The following is an 18,824-nucleotide window of genomic DNA, read 5'->3' on the forward strand; positions in this document are numbered from 1 at the left end:
AGCCCCCAGCAAGCCCGTCACCGAGGGTCCCGCTGTCCTGTCTGCTCACTGCTCTCCATTGACCTCGTGTGACAGTCTCCAAAGACGGCCCCCATGACCTAGGCCTCCCAGCATTCATGTCCTTGAGAGTGTCCCCCTCCTACACCAAATCCAGGCTGGCCCAGTGTAACCAGTAGAAGGTGATGGAAGAAACAGTGTGACTCCCAAGGCTGAGATAAGAAGCTGGGTGGCTTCGGCCTTGGTCCCTTGGGATGCTCATGCTTGGGACATTCCCTCTTGGGACTCAGCCCCAAGCCCCCACTTGGGAGAAGACCAAGTGCCACGGAGAAGCCACGATGAACAGTCTTAGCCAAAGCGGCGTCCGCTGCCCGCCTTGGGAGAGAAGGCATCTTGGCTGTCCTCCGAGGCAGGCTTCCTCTGGCTCCAGCCCCAGCCGTCGTCTGACCACAGCTACATGAGCGACCACAAGCAAGAGCCCCGCTGGGCCCGCTCCGCACTCAGAGCCACCGGGAAGCATGCTAAATTATTGCTCAGAGCCACCAAGTTTGGGGGAGTTTGTTGCACAGCAATAGAAAACTGGGACAGCGTGTGGCCGGATGACCGAGTGCGTGGAGCTGCGGAGGTGGACTGGTTCCCCGAGTTCTGGCTCTGACTGTAACTCTGGTGCTCCTGCCAAGTTCTCTGGTTTGCCCAGGGCCCAGTGGAAGGAGAGCGGGGATGGGGGTGACTCGCACGTAGGCTTCGCTAAAAGGTGCCAGAGGCTGACGGGCCCAGAAGTGACAAGGGACAGGTTGACACATGGATATTTGCCTTAATGTTAGGAGAACAGGGCAGTCGGGACCTGTTCTTCTCATAGACTGACGGCCCTCGGATGGGGCCCTGCCTTGTGTGCGCTTGCTGGGCCCGTCGCGTCCCTCAGCACCATGGCATCAAGTAGACCGGGTCTCCCTGAAGGAGCATGTAGGTCAATCCGTGCTCTGTATGGAACCTCACTGAGGGACCAGGAAGTAGAGGCAGACCCTGATCCCTGCCCTGAGAACTCACAGTCTGATGGGCGAAGGACAGAGTTTCATCCTCAGCAAGCCCCAGGCCCGCTGCAAGGACTCAGGATCCAGGGTGAGAAAAGCTATGCCTCTTTTCCCTTTTGTGTGCTTTCTTCATATGAGATCATCAAAGGTAGTGACGGGGGGGCGGGCAGGCCTCCTGGTACTGAGAAATCTTTCGAGAAGCCTCCCGTGCCAGCCAGGCCAGGCCAGGCACCCTAGTGCGACTGCTGCCTTTGCCTGTCACTCAAGTGCCCGGGACGTGCAGGGTCCCCCAGAGAGAACGCGTGCCACGGCCCCTGGCCTCCGGGAGCGCTCACCGTCGACACGGCGAGGGGTTGACAGAACCCACGCAGCCGGTGCCGCCCGAAACATCGCTAGCCCCAGACAGAGCAGAATTCAACAGAGCTGCCAGCCCTGCTCTGTGAGAGGAAGAGGAGGTGGGTTTGTTTAAAACACTCCCATTACAGTCAGTTAACCTTTATGTTTCCTAAATGAAAATTGTATAAACCTGAAAATTTCGTTGATCAGGTTGCCTAGGAACAGGCAGCAGGTTTTCATAAGACAATGCAGTAGATTGTCACCGATAGGGCTATTAGGAAGTGAGCTGGTTAGTGTATTATTCCAGATCCCGGTGTTGGCGTTAGGTAATTATCTGTCTGCCTCTGCAGAGCACACACCCACCTCCCCAGGCTCAGGCAGCCTCTTGCAAATGAGGCTTCTCAGCCTGCTTCTGAGTCCCAGGGATGGGATCTGGACTCCAAGAGCACAATGTCAGCTCTGGGCTTCTGAGAGAAATCGAAAAGACCCAATTCTGATGAACTTATTTCTTGAGAATCACCCCACCTTGCTTGCGACAGTAATGCTCGAAGCGAAAAAATTGGAGGAATAAACAACAACAATAGAATGCAAAATGGAAGTAAAGAACAAACTAAGACAACTTTGGCGTAATTTTTTAGTACTTTTCCCCTATATGATATATACACTTGTTTATTTTCCAAAGGCACTGTAATTTGCTTTTTTCCCCACCTCTTGCAGTTAGGGTGACCAGCCATCCTGGTTTGCCTGGGACTGAGGGTTTCCCAATACCCGCGTATGTTGTTATCAGCCTGCTTCTCCGTAGCTGTGTAGCTTTCAATCAGCTTGGATGAGCCAAACTCGGCCTAACTCCCTGTTCTTGGACATTTAGGATATTTCCTGTTTAAAAAAAAAAATTATAATTAATGCTTGTGGTGAATAGCCTCATCCCTGCAGGGTAAATCCCTGTAAGTAGGATTTCTTGGTTGCAGGAAGTGTATATATTTATGACTTTTGCTGTTTCAAAAAGCACACATTTGGGGATGTATGCTTCTTTTTTTTTTTTTTTTTTTTTTTTTTTGGGTCAATTTCATCATAGCAAAAATGCAAGGAAAAAAATCACTAAGTCAGCTAATGTCTTAAAAATATTAAGACCAGAAACTCTTTCTGTTTTTCATCCTTTTGTTCCTCTGACATAGGAATGAAAGCCCCCAATACTATTTCTCTCTTAGAAGGTCCTAAAACTAATCAGGGGTGCTTCCTGTTGGAAGTGATTTTAGTACCCTAAATATCCATCTTTAATGTTTTTTTTGTGTGTGTGTGGTACGCAGGCCTCTCACTGTTGTGGCCTCTCCCGTTGCGGACCACAGGCTCCGGATGCACAGGCTCAGCGGCCATGGCTCACGGGCCCAGCCGCTCCGCGGCACGTGGGATCCTCCCGGACCGGGGCACGAACCTGTGTCCCCTGCATCGGCAGGCAGACTCTCAACCACTGCGCCACCAGGGAAGCCCCTGTATGCTTCTTTATTAGCCATTTTTGAATTGCCTGTTCGAGTCCTTTACCCATTTCTCTGTGGAGATGCTCATCTCTTTCCTTCTACTCTATAAAAACTCTTTGTATTAAACACGTCAGTCATGACTGTTGAACCATTTTGTCCATTTTTGTAAAGCATGCGTGGTTATCATTCTTTAAAGAGCAACAGTAAATACTTATTATCCGGCGTTTTTGAAGAAAGAGGAGTTAATATTTGAGGTAATTAAAGCTTCCCCCTAGCCTTAAGCGCTAAAATATTTTTTAATTGAAGTATTTGGAATGAGAATACCTCCATAATGGATAACCCGTGTAGGTCCTTTTTAAAACAAAGTACACTGCACACAACTTAACTTTTTCTTCATCTCTCAGACATGCCGTGAACAATAGTAATTTAATGTGTGATAGTGACCCTCAGCGCTGTTGAGCTACGTGAGGTTTTGGCTCCTATACTATATGGCCCCAGATTGCTTTTTAAAATAAGGTACCTGGGGCTTCCCTGGTGGCGCAGTGGTTGGGAGTCCGCCTGCCGATGCAGGGCACGCGGGTTCGTGCCCCGGTCCGGGAAGATCCCACATGCCGCGGAGCGGCTGCGCCCGTGAGCCATGGCCACCGCGCCTGCGCGTCCGGAGCCTGTGCTCCGCAACGGGAGAGGCCACAACAGTGAGAGGCCCGTGTACAGCAAAAAAAATAATAATAAAATAAAAAAATAAGGTACCTGATTCTCGTCTTTTCCCATCACTATCAGGCTGTCGTGCTCTTAGTTCCGGCAGCTTTAAGCAGTCCTGCCTTGCTCTACAACGTCCCATCTTCATCAGCAATGGGACTGATTACTGGCCAACAAGGCTTGTTAAGTCTATCTGTAAACTAAAAGCAAGTAAGCGCCGACCAAGGGCCTAAGGAACACTAGTAATGACAGCGTAGGAACTTCAACAGGCAGCAGTTTTACTCACTTCTTAGGGTTTGTATCACCTGTCATTAAGGTTGTTACGTAAATGACTTCTGGATGTGAGCAGAATAGGATTTAGAAATTTTGGAGGCAGAGGGGGAAACAGAAAGGAAAGATTAGCAACCACTTGAAGACATAGCTGCAAAGTGAGAAACCGGTAATCCACGTTTAATCTTATTACTTCCCTCGGGAGTGTGCTGGGGCAGGTTTTATGGAGACGGTGGCATCGCTGACCTAGAAATTTTAAAAATCCCGGCTTCCGGGCCTGCGCCTGCTGGCATATGGCTTAGAGCTTGTTACACAAGCCTTCTGATGCTCAGTTTTCTCATCTGTGAAATGGAGCTAAGACTAACTGGCCTGTCTATTTAATGAGACTTCATAGCAAGTGGCCTGCTATGAAGAGTCACTGACCTGATGGAGCCTGAGAGGAATGTGTAAACATGTAAAGGGCTGAACGATAATGACGGATTATTACTATTGCTGTTGTTATTATTCACAGACGCATCCAACAGCCATCGCCCGCCTTCTCACGCCTTCTGCGCAGGTTTCAATTTGAGCAGCAGCCCACACCTGTGCATCTTCAGCTGATGTCCTTGCCGCCCCTCCAAACCCAATCTCATCCTTGTAGGTTTCTGCAGGATTTGCACAAGTGGTGTGTTTTCTTCAATATTTATTTTGCAGGCCATTTACTCGGCATGACTATTTTTACAGCGAGTAAGGAGCAAAGCTAAAAATAACTTAACTGGTAACCAGATCAGTTCTGCATTTGACATTTACATGGAATTCATTTGCATCTCATTTGTTCACCTTTCTGTTTAACAGGTAGAATGTAAGAAGGCTCAGCCGAAGGAAGTCATGTTCCCACCTGGGACAAGAGGCCGGGCCCGGGGACTGCCTTATACCATGGATGCTTTCATGCTTGGCATGGGGATGCTGGGTGAGTCTGGGCCGGACCCTGGGGACTGGGTCACCTTCCAGTTGGGCAAACTGCTTTACCTGTCTGAGGCTCAGCTTCCCTATCTGTATATGAGGGTGATAATCCCTCTTACAGGACAGTTGTGACCATTAAATTGCAGAGATAGATAGATAGATAGATAGGCAGACAGCTAGATAGATAGGCATCTTGCCCCATGCCTGGCTCATAGAAGGTACTTGATATTATTTTTTCCCCTTTCCACTCCCTTTTTTCAAAAGGAGGAAAAGTTACTCTCTTTGCCTCAGCCCTCTCTGCTGACTGGGAGTTCTTAAAGACCTATGGACTCCTGGCTGGCTTAACTTATGTGAGCCAAGGCTACATTTTCTAAAACTTGGGAGAGGAGGGGATATGGTAATGGTGGGCGATAATCCTGTCTATTTAAGTGATTAACATTTTTCTCTTGGGATATCAAATTTGTGTTTAAATGGATGTCTTAAATAACCTGTTTTATTCTTCATTTGCAAAAAAAAAAAAAAAATGATGAAAGACAAAGTATGTTTGTTCTGATGAAAAATGATCTCTCCTGGCTTTTAGAGAAATTGAGTTGCATATTATGCCCCTTCCTTAAAGGTATCTCTGTCCGTCCTGCATAGATAATTGAAAATCTTGCCGCTTAAATGGCATGAAAGATGGAGAAAGCAGTGGAGAAGCATAATGGTGTGGGTCGCAACAATAATTAGAAATTTCAGGGCGAGAGAATGGTATTTTAGTGCAAGTTATTGTGTGTCAGGAAAATACTAATTAAATGGGATAAATGGTAGTTAATGGTAAAATTCCATTCAGGCACACGGTCTGTCTAGTTTTAATGGGTTTCATTTGGTTTGGCTAAGAGTCCCTCTTCTATATTGTTTGATAAGCTCTTTATGTATTTTCAGATTTGCTGCTGTTTAAATCATTCTTGGCTCAGTTTTAAATTTATAAAACTTTTCTTGGCTTTAGAATTTAGACCTTTAAAAGAATTGTATCTATTTGTCTGAGGAAGTAACAAGGTAGGTAAAGTTATTTTGAGGAACTTTAAAAAATGGAAAAGGATGCCATGAGAATTCTCAAAATGGCTAAGATGTTAAAGCTAATTTTTTAGCTTTAACAGAGTTTCAAGGAAAATTCCTATTGTAATTCTTTAAAAATTGGCCAAATGATTCTAACACTTATCTGGAAGAAGAAACACATGAGAATAAATAAGAAAATTTTTTAAAAAGAGAAGAGTTTGACCAAATATCAGAACATAGTCCAAAACTATAGTAATTAAAATAGTGTGGCATATAGGAAGGCACCTGTTGATAGAAAAAGTTAAGGAGCCTAAATTAAATGTGTTTCTATATATGAGTTTAATTATTATAAAGAAATTAATTTTTAAAAATCAATGAGAATTATTTCCTGGTTGACTATAAGACACTTGTGTAGCTCTTGCTCTAAAAATAATTTGTATGTGGCCTTTACCTTATGTTATATACCAAAAGAAACCCCAAATGGATTAATAGTTCCAAATTTTAAAATAAAATCTTGAAAGAGTTGAGCCCATTACTGCCTGCTGGCTTTCAGAGTCTTGAATTTTAAATGATGAGTATAAAGTCCCTAGGGCATCAAATGGGGGGGCTTTTTAGGATCCAGATCTTCAGGAAGTGCCCCCACCCTTCTGCCTCTCACTTGATACCCTTTATGTGAGGTATCATGTACCCCATGGTTTTCTCTGCTTGCCTGGGGGAGGTTTTCTTCCTGGGGAAGCAGAGGTGTGGAGCAGAGCCAGCTCACTCATGTCAGTTGCCAAAGAGCAAAGGTGCGGCAGCTTTGTATTCTCCCCAGATGCCAAGCAAGGGCTCGGGGCTCCACAGACCAATGGTTTCATGATGGGAGCCCAGGCGGGTGCCTTGTTGACCGCAGGAGGCATTCAACAGCAAATAGTCCTTGAGCACCTACTGCATTCCTGGCCCAGGGCCAGCACTGGGAGACAGTGCCTAACAAGGCAGATGTGGTCCCTGCCCTCTTGGAGCTTGTGGTCTAGTGAGAGAGGTGACGTTTAACAGCTCATCACACGGATACGTTATTACTCATAATAGAGAGAGTTGTGAGGTGCTTTATGGACACATAATGAGGAATGGAAACTAGTTGGAGGAATCAGGGAATACCTCCCTGTGGAGGTGACATCTCAGCTAGGATGAGAAGGATGAGCAAGCCAAGGGCCATGCAGACAGAAGAAATAGCTTGGAATGCGAGGGTCCTAGTGTGGAGCCCCGAGGGCCATCAAGGCTGCTGCTGGGCAGGTCCAGGCAGCGCGTGTGCGAGGAGAGGTGGTGGCCGAGTGGCTTGGACCACAGTTGGTGGTGGGCAGACCCACATGGTCCCCGTGCTTCTCCAGATGCCATCTGATTGGTTCCTGCTCTTTGAGGGATGGAAATGTGATGGATGCCAGGTGCTCACTCATCTTCCCCGACTTTGTTCTCTCATGTTTCAAGTTATGACTTCCCTGAGCTGCAGTAAAGAGGTAGTAATAGCTGGTTTAAAATGTCATTGTGGTTGAGTCTATTAGTTCTTGAGTCATAGCCTCCCCCAGTTCATCCCCATCCCCCAGTTCATCCCCATCCCCCATCCCCTTGCTACTTAAGGGTTTGGCCTTTTGCCCACGTAGCTCTGGTTGAGGCTGACACCAGGCGAAACCCCCATGCCCCAGGCAGGGCCCCTCAGGTCACCGAGGCTCTCCTACACCCCCAAGCAAGCAGAGAGCTCCTCGGGTGGAATTGATGGTGTGGGTCCGGCTTCCACCAAGGCGGGCTGTGTGGACCACAGGAAAGTGCTCAGGACTTCAGAATCGGGAGATCTGGACTTCTCGTCTGGTCAGCTGTGTAACTTTGGAGGGACAGTCTTCTCTGTCCTTCAGTTACCCCACCCATAGGGATATGGGAACCCTCATTTCATGGGGCTGTTGAGGATAAATGAAGCCGTATCGTGCCCAACTAGTGCTGTATTTTGTCAAGTTCAAGCTGCCATGGGTGGTGGAATGCACCTTGTGTACCATCTGGAAAGAAAAAATATATACTGTTAACTAAACCACATTGTGAGATGGATCCCACTTTCAGGATGTTAAGATGTGAAAAAAAAAAAAAAAAAAAAGTGTGTCTTCTAATCAACAAAATACAGTAATATATACTCAAACTGGGAGCTGTTATTAGTAAGGTACTGGGGAACCCCGGGCAAATTACCACCCAAGTAGGTATCCAACACCCTGCCACTTGGGATCCCTTCCTGCCGGTGACCGAGAACATAGCTAGACCTGCATCTGTGTGTGACTTGTGCCATGGCACCTGCAGCCTCCTCCTTGGACCCCCGGCCAAGGGAGTTGGATTATCTTTGAATTTCTACCTCCCAACAAGATCTGTGCACTGGACTCCAGCCCTCATCAGCTCTCAGCCCTCCTGAATTCCCCAGCTACTATGTTGAGGCCATCTAGATGCCTGCTGAGACAGGGCCTCCTGAGAGGTCCCCAAATGTGTGCCCAGTTGGGAACCAGCTCAGCCTGAGGTCCAGGCAGAAGGGGGAATCAGACCACCACCCAGGGAACAAACTCACAGTCTCATGATCTGGTTGGCCTGTTGCCTCCCCAGCCAGGCTGGGGTCTTCACCGAGCTTTCTCTGATGCGCTCGCCAGAAACTCCCAGGGCTGCCCTCTCTTTCACCCACTGGCACAGTTTGGCACCCTGGGCCTCTGGACTCTCGGTCGAGGAGAGTGCCATATGCTGTGCTGTAACTGAAGCCCTTGCTTCTTGCTCCTTCCCTTAAAGTGATGTCACCAATGAAGTCTAATCCTTTGGCAAGATGGCCTGACCCGACTCCATTAGTCACCTGGGTCACCATCTCTGTGGTGCACTAGGCCTGCATATCAGTCCTAGAATCACCACCATTGCCACCACCACCAGTTTGGCTAATGAACCTGGCTCACACAGAAACACTTTTTGTTTTAAGTTTGTTAATGAGATGAGGTTTCAGTGATTTAAGCTTTTATTGCCGAAAGGGCAGAAAAATGCATAACACCCTTAGGGATTTTTAGAAGTGAGACTGTAAACCGTTAAAGCTTTTAAATCCATTCATTCAACAAATATTTATTGAGTACCTCCTAAGTGCCAGGCATTGTTCTAGATGCTTAGGAGGCACCAGAGAAAGAAGTCTGATATCGGGGAGTAGACATCCTAGTGAGACAGCAGACACACTGGTCTATAAATGACTTGGAAACTGTGGAACTAATTTTTAAATACCCTTTAAGATTTTCTCCATACTTCGGGAGGTCTCATCAAAGGGAAGCTGATGAGCGTATAGCTGCAGTTATTCTTTCTTTCTCTCTCTTGCTGTGGCAGCAAACGTTCCTGGGAGGAGACCTACAGCTGTTTTGGTTTTAGCTTTCATAGCCTTTGACAGAATCATCAGCCCGATGGGAATTCCTTTAAGAAAGTGTACAAGAGGAGGAATCATCCTTAGGTCAGTCTCCCTGCCTTTGAGCTCGACAAAACCAAAATCAACTAAGACCCTTATAGGAAAGGTATTTTTGCAGCTCTCGGACTTTGTTCGCTGCCCCGCCCACCCAGTGCACTAGAATCTCTTTGGTTTTTCTTAATGAAAGTGGACTTAATAAAAGCAAACATGATTATCGTTGATATATCTGATTCCTCTTGGCCTTCTCAGCCGTATAATCCTACTGCCTCCAACTATCTTGACCTCGCTGGGCACACACTATTTAACATGTTTGGTAGCAGTGATAGAGAAATACCTCATTGCTGAGGCTTTGGAGAAAAGCTTCACCCTGCGGGCCCAGAAGTGGAGAGACATTGCTGACCAGCTGAAGAAAGCCAGAGGCACTCTTAGCAGCGCTGTGAAATCCTGACCCGGTGTTCCCCAACATTAAGCCCCTCGGAAATGAAAGCAAAAAAATATATATTTTTTTGTCTGGAAGGGATGAAGGGCTCTAATCTGCTGGCATTCACTGATCAGAAGGAGATTGGCTGGAACATATAGCCGCATGCCTAGACTCATTTGTAATTTCAACTGGGATTTGTCTTTCCCCAAAATATCTGTTTGAGGTCATCCCCAAGGAGGTCTCCATTTGTTCAGCTGTTGTCTAGTAAACAGAGGAAACTCAAAATTCAGCTTTTCATTTTCCATCTAGAGCAGCACAATGCACTAGAACTTTCTGCGATGGTAGAAAGGTCCTATATCTGTGCTGCCCAAGATGGTGGCCGCTAGCTGCATGTGGCTATTGAGCATTTAAGATGGGGCTGAGGAACTGAAGTTTTCTTTTTATATGATTTAAATTAAATTAAACTTTAATGGGACAGCACAGGTCTGGAGGAACCCCTGCAACTCCAGATGATTCTGGGGGCCCAACGTCCTTGTAGACTCTGGCCTGGAAAGGGCCCTTGGCACTTGGTGTCGCATCTGTATGCGGACCTCATGGAGCCACCGTGGTGCCCCAGGCAATGCTCTGCACGCCACGCAGCAGATGTGTCACACGCTGGCAGCTCCCTGGATAAACAGCCCCGTCTCTCGTCTCTTTCAAGTTGGGGGCCTGGTGGGAGCCGTTTTCTGTGACTCTTGAGTAGCTGAGTAACAGAGCCTGGAAAAGGATGAGTCACGTGCAAACATCTTCTAGGGTTGGAACAAAGATCTAGAACCACAATTCTGAGAATTCTGCCAGCATCCCAAAAGGGGGGTGCCCCAAATGAGCCAACTGGCAAATTCAAATTCTCTTGTTGATTTCTGATTTTTTTTTTTTTTCCCCCACAATGGAAAGCCTGTCTGCAAGAAAGGTGGTCATCCAGGCAGAAGGCTTGGTTTTTTCCTTTTTTGACAAGAGATAATTACTGTGGGCTTGATCAGGCATCCAGAGTACTGGAGCAAATAAATTGTGCGGTGGCCAGTGAGGGAGGGGCCCGGCTGCTAATGGAAGCGGCGGCTGGGTCATCTCAACGTAATGTGGCTTGATGGAGCGCCCGCGTGGGTCTGCTGTAATGTGCTATTGATATGCAGCCAGCCAGTTTCCCCCATGTGGCTGGGGCTGTGAACCGCTGGAGCAGAGCTGGGCTGCACAGCAGTAAATGAAGAGGAAAATTGAAGTAATGTTGTATTATAAATTTATGATTTCATCTGCCCGACCCAGAGGATGTTCGGCGATGGGGGGGTGGGGCTTGGTTTTTTCCTTTTTTGACAAGAGATAATTACTGTGGGCTTGATCAGGCATCCAGAGTACTGGAGCAAATAAATTGTGCGGTGGCCAGTGAGGGAGGGGCCCGGCTGCTAATGGAAGCGGCGGCTGGGTCATCTCAACGTAATGTGGCTTGATGGAGCGCCCGCGTGGGTCTGCTGTAATGTGCTATTGATATGCAGCCAGCCAGTTTCCCCCATGTGGCTGGGGCTGTGAACCGCTGGAGCAGAGCTGGGCTGCACAGCAGTAAATGAAGAGGAAAATTGAAGTAATGTTGTATTATAAATTTATGATTTCATCTGCCCGACCCAGAGGATGTTCGGCGATGGGGGGGTGGAGATAAGATCCCCCACTCGGGCAGGTGCCAAATTCTCATCTTTGTTGAACAGGAGACAATTTTGACATGCCTGGGAAGATTGGGGTGAGGCCCCAAACTGGGGTGAACTTGACCATGCTTTTCCTCATTCCTGGTGAAGACTTGCAAGTGTGCCAGGAAGTAGGCAGTTACAATGGAATCATACTGGTGACTCGAATCAGGGAGGGACTGGGCGTTCCACCACCCTCCACCCCACCCACCCTGAGGGAGTCTCGAAGGTGACACATGGGCTTAGGTTTTTGCGGTCACGTTAACACTAAAGTATTTAAGACCCCCAGCACTGAAGTTAGAGGCAAAGGAGTCATTTTTCACTAGGAAAGCCCTTGGGCAGCAGTGATTTGGCTGTTTGCATATAATTCATTAATCAATATTGTTGAAATCATGGTAAGAAGTCTATTGCTGAAAGATCTGATTTGATAGCAGGTGATTAATTTGGCGGAGAATTGGGCTGGCCAGCCATGAGATAAATACCAAGGAAGGAGCCAGCATGTGTGTGTCCACTTAAGGCACCCGAGTCCCCGTCTCTGTCGCTATACTTTGTCCCTCTGTCTCTCTTTCCCCGTTGGGTGCCAGAGCTCAGCGACTCACTGGGGTCTGTTCCTCTGCAGTCAGGACAAAGCCGCCAGGTCATCCTGGTTGGTCTGGGCATCCCTCTGTCAGCAAGGCACCAAGTGCTGGGAAATAAACTCATGCAGAAAGAGCAAAGCAGCAAGACCCTTGTGGGGTGTAAGCAGATCAACTGGCCAGTGAGCCGTGACTGCAAATTTGGAAAGGCTCTGACCGAAGCGAGGGAAAGGAGCCACAGCTGGTCTCTGTTGAGAATTGGGGCCCATCAGCACTCCAGGGGACCTGCAAAGCTTTCTACAGATGGCAAGACTCAAGCTCCCAGAAGGAAGGGAAGAACCCCGATGACGTGGCCTTGGGCCAGAGGCAGGGCTGGAACCCATCTCCTGATGTCTGGTCCAGCAAACTTCTGTCTTAGGTCTGATGACAGATCTTCTGGTCAAGGTGAAAGCTGTGACACCAACAAGCAGAGGAGAGTGAGGGAGGGTGGGTCCCATTTCTGGACCCCCTGCAGCATAAAAGCGCTATGAACAGGCAGCAGGAAGACCCGCAAACTGTAGCTCGTGATGCTGCACCCAAGCTGGAATTTAGTGAATGATCTTGGTGTTCAGCCATCACCTGCAGGGTCAGAAAATGCTTGTGACATGTGAGAATCCACCTTGGAAGTGGATGATGAGACCCCAGAGCCTGGGTTTAGGGTGTTTAAGTTGCTGTATGGAGCCACAAGGATACATGTGGAAAGCCGCCACTTATGGGCCTTATGGTTGGAGGGCGTGGAGACTGTCCTAAACCTGCCCATCAAAACGCTTTCTACTAGCGTTCTGGTGACAAAGCAACAGAAATAACTCCGGCTGCTATAGACAGTAAAAGAGATTATTGGAAGGGGCTTGGGCAACGGACAGAGGTGCACGGAAGGCTGGGGAACAAGCAGGAACTGGGGAGCTGGGCGGTCAGCCACAGCCCCACCAAGGGACAACCCAGGAATGACCTGGTTAGGGGGCCACTGTTGCCACCAATGGACCCCGGGCTCTGCTGCCGACGCCAGAATAGATTCTGAACCGTCCGCCCTCCTCTGCCCCACTGGCACCCGGAGAAGACTTGCACTGGCCCAGCCCGGGTTCACTCACAGTCTGCTTCCCAGCTGCCAGGCTCAGCAAGAGCAGGAGGGAGGCCTTTCTGCTTCCACGATGGGAGGCAGGCCCGTCTCCAAGACTCCGACCAGAGAAGGGGGTTCAGGTGCTGGGCAGCCGAAAACAGCCACAGGCGTCCCGCTCAGAGGTCAAAGCAAAGGTCAGGCTGGCAATGGTGGTGGTGGTAAGGTAGGTGGCAGGCTGGCCAGGGTGGTATCTTAAGAGCGCGAATGGACTGAGTTTCTTCTATATTGAGCGGAGGGAAGCAGAGGGAGCCTGGCAGGCTGGGAACGGGGCAGCCATGGGTCGGCTATGGCCAGTGGAATTTCCATCCAAGAAGAGGCTACCCCAGCCTTCTTTGTAGCCGAACTCAAGAAGTCGGGACGTGAGGAGTGAGGGTCCGAGTGGGCACCACGAAGGGCAGGGAGCTGCAGTGGCATCTCATGGGGGGTTGGTAACTGGTAACTGATCGGAGACGACCACAGGGACGCCAGAACTTGCCAGTACTTTCCTCTGCACCCCATGCCCAGTCCAGCAGCGGTTTCCACAGACACCCCTCGGTTAGCCAGCACCCCCAGGTAATCTGCTGAGACGGGTGCCTGGAAGGAGCGTGCTTGCTGGGAAATGCCTGTTGAGGCTTTGGGTTCATGCTGTGGTGCACATTTAGCACAGCCAGGCCCTCCCTGTTCTCCCAGGGCCTTGGGAAGATACGGTGGAGTGTCCCTGCTTGGACGTGGCTTGGTCCCTGCGTCCCCCGGGCCATGGCTCGCTGGGCCCAGTGTTTTTCCAGAGGCACAGAGTCAGCCCCGAGTTTTGCCCCTAGACTGTGACCCCACCCCGCGTTCCTTACGCTCTGTCCATGGTGCTGGCGCAGGACTTTAATCTCCTACTGTCAATAGCCTTAAGGTAAAGTACATACAGGGTAAGCTCTGCAAATGTCAGCGCCCGGCGCGGGCCGAGGGTCTGGGGCTAACCTGTGGCATTTACTCTGTAGGTTCAAGAAAGTGCGTGGGCTTTGGGGGTCTCTCGGCCCAAATACGGACTAATCACCAGCAGGCTAACAGCAGTGCCCCAGCCACGGGCGAGGGGTGACCCAGGCCCTGGGTAAAGACCCCCACGGGAGACCAGTAATTTTGTGGAGGAAAATAACTCGGACTGTGTCTCACTCCCGCCCTCCCTCGGACTCCCCCAACCTGAAGCAGTTGCCCTAACCGACGTGGTCTTTCTCTCTGTGTTCAAGGCTACCCCAACTTTGTGGCAACCTATGGCCGCGGCTACCCTGGATTTGCTCCTAGCTATGGCTATCAGTTCCCAGGTGAGTGGCTTTGTCTCCCAGGGCTTTGGGGACATGGGAGGTGAGCTGCATCGGGGGGAGGGGGACCCCTAAGGAGAACCAACTCATGCATACATCCATTCACGAAATGACCTACAGGTGCTAAGTTCCAGATCCACTTGACCTTGTATCCAGGTCAGGGTGCAGCCCAGTTTCTGATGAACTGAGGTATTTCGCTGGTTGAGAGCGGCTTGTGGGGGGGAAGGCAAAGGACCAAGACAGGAGCCCTACCTCTGCTTGCCCTCCCTTTTCTGAAACCTCTTCCAGGTTCTCTCTCCCTGGGGAGGGGACTGAACTTGGGGCCCAGGGTTTTCTGTCACCCTGCGCCTCCCCAGCATTCACGTGCCTTGCTATCTAGACCTCACCTTCCTTCCTCCCCTCGTCCGGCTCCGGTGCCCTTCTGACATGTGTGTTGGGTGTGCTCTTGGGTTTGGGTCTCCTCTCTGTCCTGAGTGATGGTGGCGGGGGGTTGGTTAGAGTCTCCCTTCCCTCCATGTGGGCTTCAGAGACTCAAGGCAGAGCGCCCAGTGATACCCACTCACGTGCCCAGGCTGCTCTAGCTCCCATGTAACCGGGAGGCCTGGGACTCTCACCTGTGGGGCAGCGGGGGCCGTGGTCCTGCAGGGATGGGGGAGGGGCGTGAAGGAAGTGATGTTTTATGGGGCTTGCTTTTCGCTAGAAGGGGGAAAGCCAGCCTTCCCCAGACCTGGAGTACAGCAAGAATGTTTTGGGGTGCTCGGGGGTGTCTGTGTTCTAAGGACAGCTGGGGTGTGTAGAGTGGATGCTAGGAGCAGAGTTCTGCCCTCTTGGCTCTGTGTCTTGGGAGGGGCCGCTAGGGAGCTGGGCTTCCACTCCTGGTTGGTCATCCTCCTAAACCCGGAGGCCTGAGCTGCAAGGCGGCAAGGCGAGCAGGACATGGCCCTGGGGGGCCGGCGCTCTGAAGGCAGTGGAGGGCAGGGCGTGCGGTGTGCGAGGGGCCGGTCCCACCTGTGCCTCAGACTGAGCTTCGGGTGGGGAAGGGGTGTGTCGGGGGAGGTCAGGAGGCATGTGGGACACTGAGAGCCATCCTCTATGGGGCACAGATCCTCAACCAGCAACAGAAGCCCTAGGCTCTTGTCCTGTCTGCCCATGGCCATAGGCAGGTCACCCAGCATCTCGGGGCCTCTCTTTCGTTTTCTGGAAATGAGGGGTTTGGGCAGGCTGGTCGCTAGCGTCCGTGCACCTTTCTGATAGCGGGGGAGGCGGAAGAGAACAGCAGGTACAGAAGCAGAAGTTCAGGTGGAGGGTTGTGTGGGGGGGGGGACTTGCCCACAAGTGTGTCCCCTGGGCTGGGTGGTTTCCCCACCAGGGTGGGCCCCTCAGCAAGCATCCTCAGCTGCCCCAAGGGAGCCCTCCGCACCGCTTCTCTGCTGCACGTGGCAGCTCAGGTGGCCACGGGCCTCTCCAAGCAGGACACCAGACACCACAAGCTGAGAAGCCAGCACCGGGCCAGGCACGGTCTGCACCTCCGCTGGATTTTCCCTCTACGGATGGGGACCCTGAAGCCTGGAGAGGTAGAAACCCTGTTCACGGGGTCACAACCAGTGAGGGGCAGGGCCAGGATTGGGACCCAGGTGGCCTGGATCTTAACTGCCATACCCCATCATCTTCCTAGCATCCGTCTGTCCAGTACAGTCACACTAGCCGCGTGCAGCTACTAAGGTTTAAATTTAATTTAAGTAAAATTAAGTAAAATGGAAAATTCGGTTCCTCGGCCACACTAGCCACGCTTCAGTTACTCAGCAGCCACGTGGCTAGTGGCTACTGTCTGTGCAGAATATAAAACGTTTCCATCGCCACATAAAGTTCTGTTGGATGGAGCTGTTCCAGAGCCTACATGAAGAGGTGTGTTATGATGAGGGGTGCTTGGTCCCCACACGCACATGCACGCGTGCACTGACTCTCCTGGAGAGACCTCGTGTGTCACCATCCCTGTTCTCCATTCCTTGCCTGTCCTGCTCAGCCCAGAAGCTGGTGGTAGTTTGGGGGAAGCCTTTCCTCTCCTTCCCTCCCCTGCCTTCCTCCCCAGGGGATAAGGAGATGTGCAGGGTCACACGTCCTGGCTCGGTGAGAGTGCCTTGCTGCTCTGTGTGCCTGAAGCCTACCTCCCTTCACAGTCAGGTTGCCATTGCCCCCTCAGTGTAGCACTAGACCCAGCAAACAGGCATCCTAACACGGTATAATTTGGGGGAGGGGTGACACAGTGGACTCCTTGCTCAGGCCCCCGTCTCATCTGAGAACCTGCCCTCGGGGCCCCGTGAGCCAGCCCAGGAAATATCTGGTTGAATTGTGTCTCAGGGACCTGCATCCTTGGGTCTGCCCTAGATAGACACGTATGCAGGACAGACAGAGATGCAAGAGTGACCAACCGAGGCTGGGTAGGATGAGATGGGATCCCCCACGTGCCTAGCCCTTCACCACAAGCCAGGGCTTTGGGAACAGAGCCGGTGGGGGGGGGGTGGTGGTAAAGGGACATGGAATGGGCTTGGGGTGACCCTGCCCCTGGAGGAGTGGCCTCCTGTGGAAAGGTAGCTCTGTCTGCTGTCCAGGAGCCTCCAGCAGCCGAGGATTCTAGCACACAGAGCCCAGGTAGGCCCCTGCGGTTTTCCAGACTCCTCCTGGAGCCTCGGCCTCAGGGGCAGGGAAGCTTTGCAGTGTTCTGACGTGAGTCTCTTGCCCTGTGCCAGTAAGGAATGTCTTCAGTGGATCTGGCCAAGGGGGCTGGGGTGCAGAGGGGTGACCCCGGGGGAGGGCAACCCAACTCTGCCCTCTCGTTGCCCCTGTCAGGGTGGCTCTGCTGACCGCCTCCCCATGCCTGTGAGTCAGCGACGTCAGCACAGCTGGTCTCGTCACCACCAAGCTGCCCTGGTGTCTATTCTTCATGGTCCTCCTTTTCCATGTTCTCAGTGGTGCCCACTTCACCCGCTGCCCACCTCGTCTCTCTTGTGATGCGTGTACCTCCCGCACCCCTCCCAGCCCTTCCTGAATCCATCCTGTGGGGTGATGCAAGGTAGCTAAGAGCAGCGGAAGGACACCCCCCGTCCTGGAGGGCTGCTGAGGGCTGCGTCCTGTGTGTCCTCACCACACGCCGAGCATCCCGCATCCCCTGCAGGAAGGTGCTGCCTCTTCACCTGAGTTGGCCCTTTCTGTGAATCCCCATCTCATCTGCTGGTGTCCCTGCTTTACCTGTGTGACCTGGGCTTGCTGCAGACCTTTCTGGTTGCACGGTTGGTGTTAAGGAATGCCTGTCTCTGCCCACCTTTAGGCTTCTATGACAGTAAAGGAGAGCTGCTCCAATAAGGGGGGCCACGGGCTTCAGATAACTGTTCGAGTGGGAGTAGCTCTCTTCCAGAAGGACCGAGTGGCGATCAGCCACCGTGGACGTGGCTCATTCTTCCCAAGTCCAGATGGTCCACCGCGTGCCCCTTACCCCCAGCCCAGCCCTCGTGGGTCGGTGTGGGGACTGGACTTATTACGATCCTGATCGATGGTCTCCTCTCTTTCTCCCCCTCTGGACCCTCATTTCAGTTCAATCTGTTAATTTCTGTTCTTATTTCACTTTGCAGACTATTTGCCGATTTCACAAGACATAATTTTTATCAACTAGCTCTTAAGAGAGGCATAACAAATTGGGGTTTGCTACGATTACTAGAGAGAGGACACAGTCCCTGCCTGGGCCACCCCGCTGCTGTCGGTGCCCACTGAACACTGTCGTAGCTGCCTGTTGGAACGGATGTCCTTTTTCTCATTTTTAATTCTTGGAAAAGACTCCTGTTCTCAATGCTTCCTTCAGTTTTTTAAAAGCAATTTTATTCTCCAGTCCCCTCCCAGTTTGCTTCTCGTATGCACTGTGGACACCTCCCCACGTATTCCACCTGCCACCCTCCCAGAATGTAATGGGGCCAGAGGGAAACTTCTCACAAACTTTGTAGAGCCTTCCTCAAGGGAATCTAGAAAGAAGGCCTCAAATTATTTTAAATAATTACCAAATAGGCTTGTTGGGTCATTTCATGGGTGAGCTTTTAAGTGCTGGAGCCCACAGGGGTTGGGAATATGTGACTTGGAGCACCTATGTCCTATGGCGGACAGAACCAGAAGTGAACACAAACACACACACACACACACACACACACACACACACAGAGAGAGAGAGAGAGAGAGAGAGAGAGAGAGAGAGAGAGAGAGAGAGAGAGACTATTCTATAAATACTAATGTGAACGATCTAATCTGGAAGCAAAATTATATAAACATTATCTGGTTGCCTTTGTCTTTGGGGGCCAGTCCCTCAGTGGTTGTTGCTATAATAACGCACATCTGTCTTCGGGAAGGGACAGTGGAGGCACCCAGGTGCTGCCACATCTCAGGCCCTGTGGGCACCGATCCACACTGGGTCCCTCTT

At 50.9% G+C, this 18,824-nt stretch overlaps 1 protein-coding gene across 1 annotated transcript in view; it reads left to right on the plus strand.

Annotated features, from left to right (window-relative positions):
• MSI2 (musashi RNA binding protein 2) overlaps positions 1 to 18,531 on the plus strand; it is a 355,609-nt gene extending 337,078 nt beyond the window's left edge. The window contains exons 8-10 of the mRNA XM_007463882.1: positions 4,643 to 4,757; positions 14,294 to 14,368; positions 17,992 to 18,531. Of these exons, the coding sequence (XP_007463944.1) occupies positions 4,643 to 4,757; positions 14,294 to 14,368; positions 17,992 to 18,032 (231 nt within the window). The 3' untranslated portion in view covers positions 18,033 to 18,531. The remainder of the gene's footprint in view (positions 1 to 4,642; positions 4,758 to 14,293; positions 14,369 to 17,991) is intronic.
• Positions 18,532 to 18,824: the final 293 nt, after the last annotated feature.

Source organism: Lipotes vexillifer, unplaced genomic scaffold (genome assembly GCF_000442215.2).
Source record: "Lipotes vexillifer unplaced genomic scaffold, Lipotes_vexillifer_v1.1 scaffold333, whole genome shotgun sequence".
Taxonomy (NCBI): Eukaryota; Metazoa; Chordata; class Mammalia; order Artiodactyla; family Lipotidae; genus Lipotes; species Lipotes vexillifer.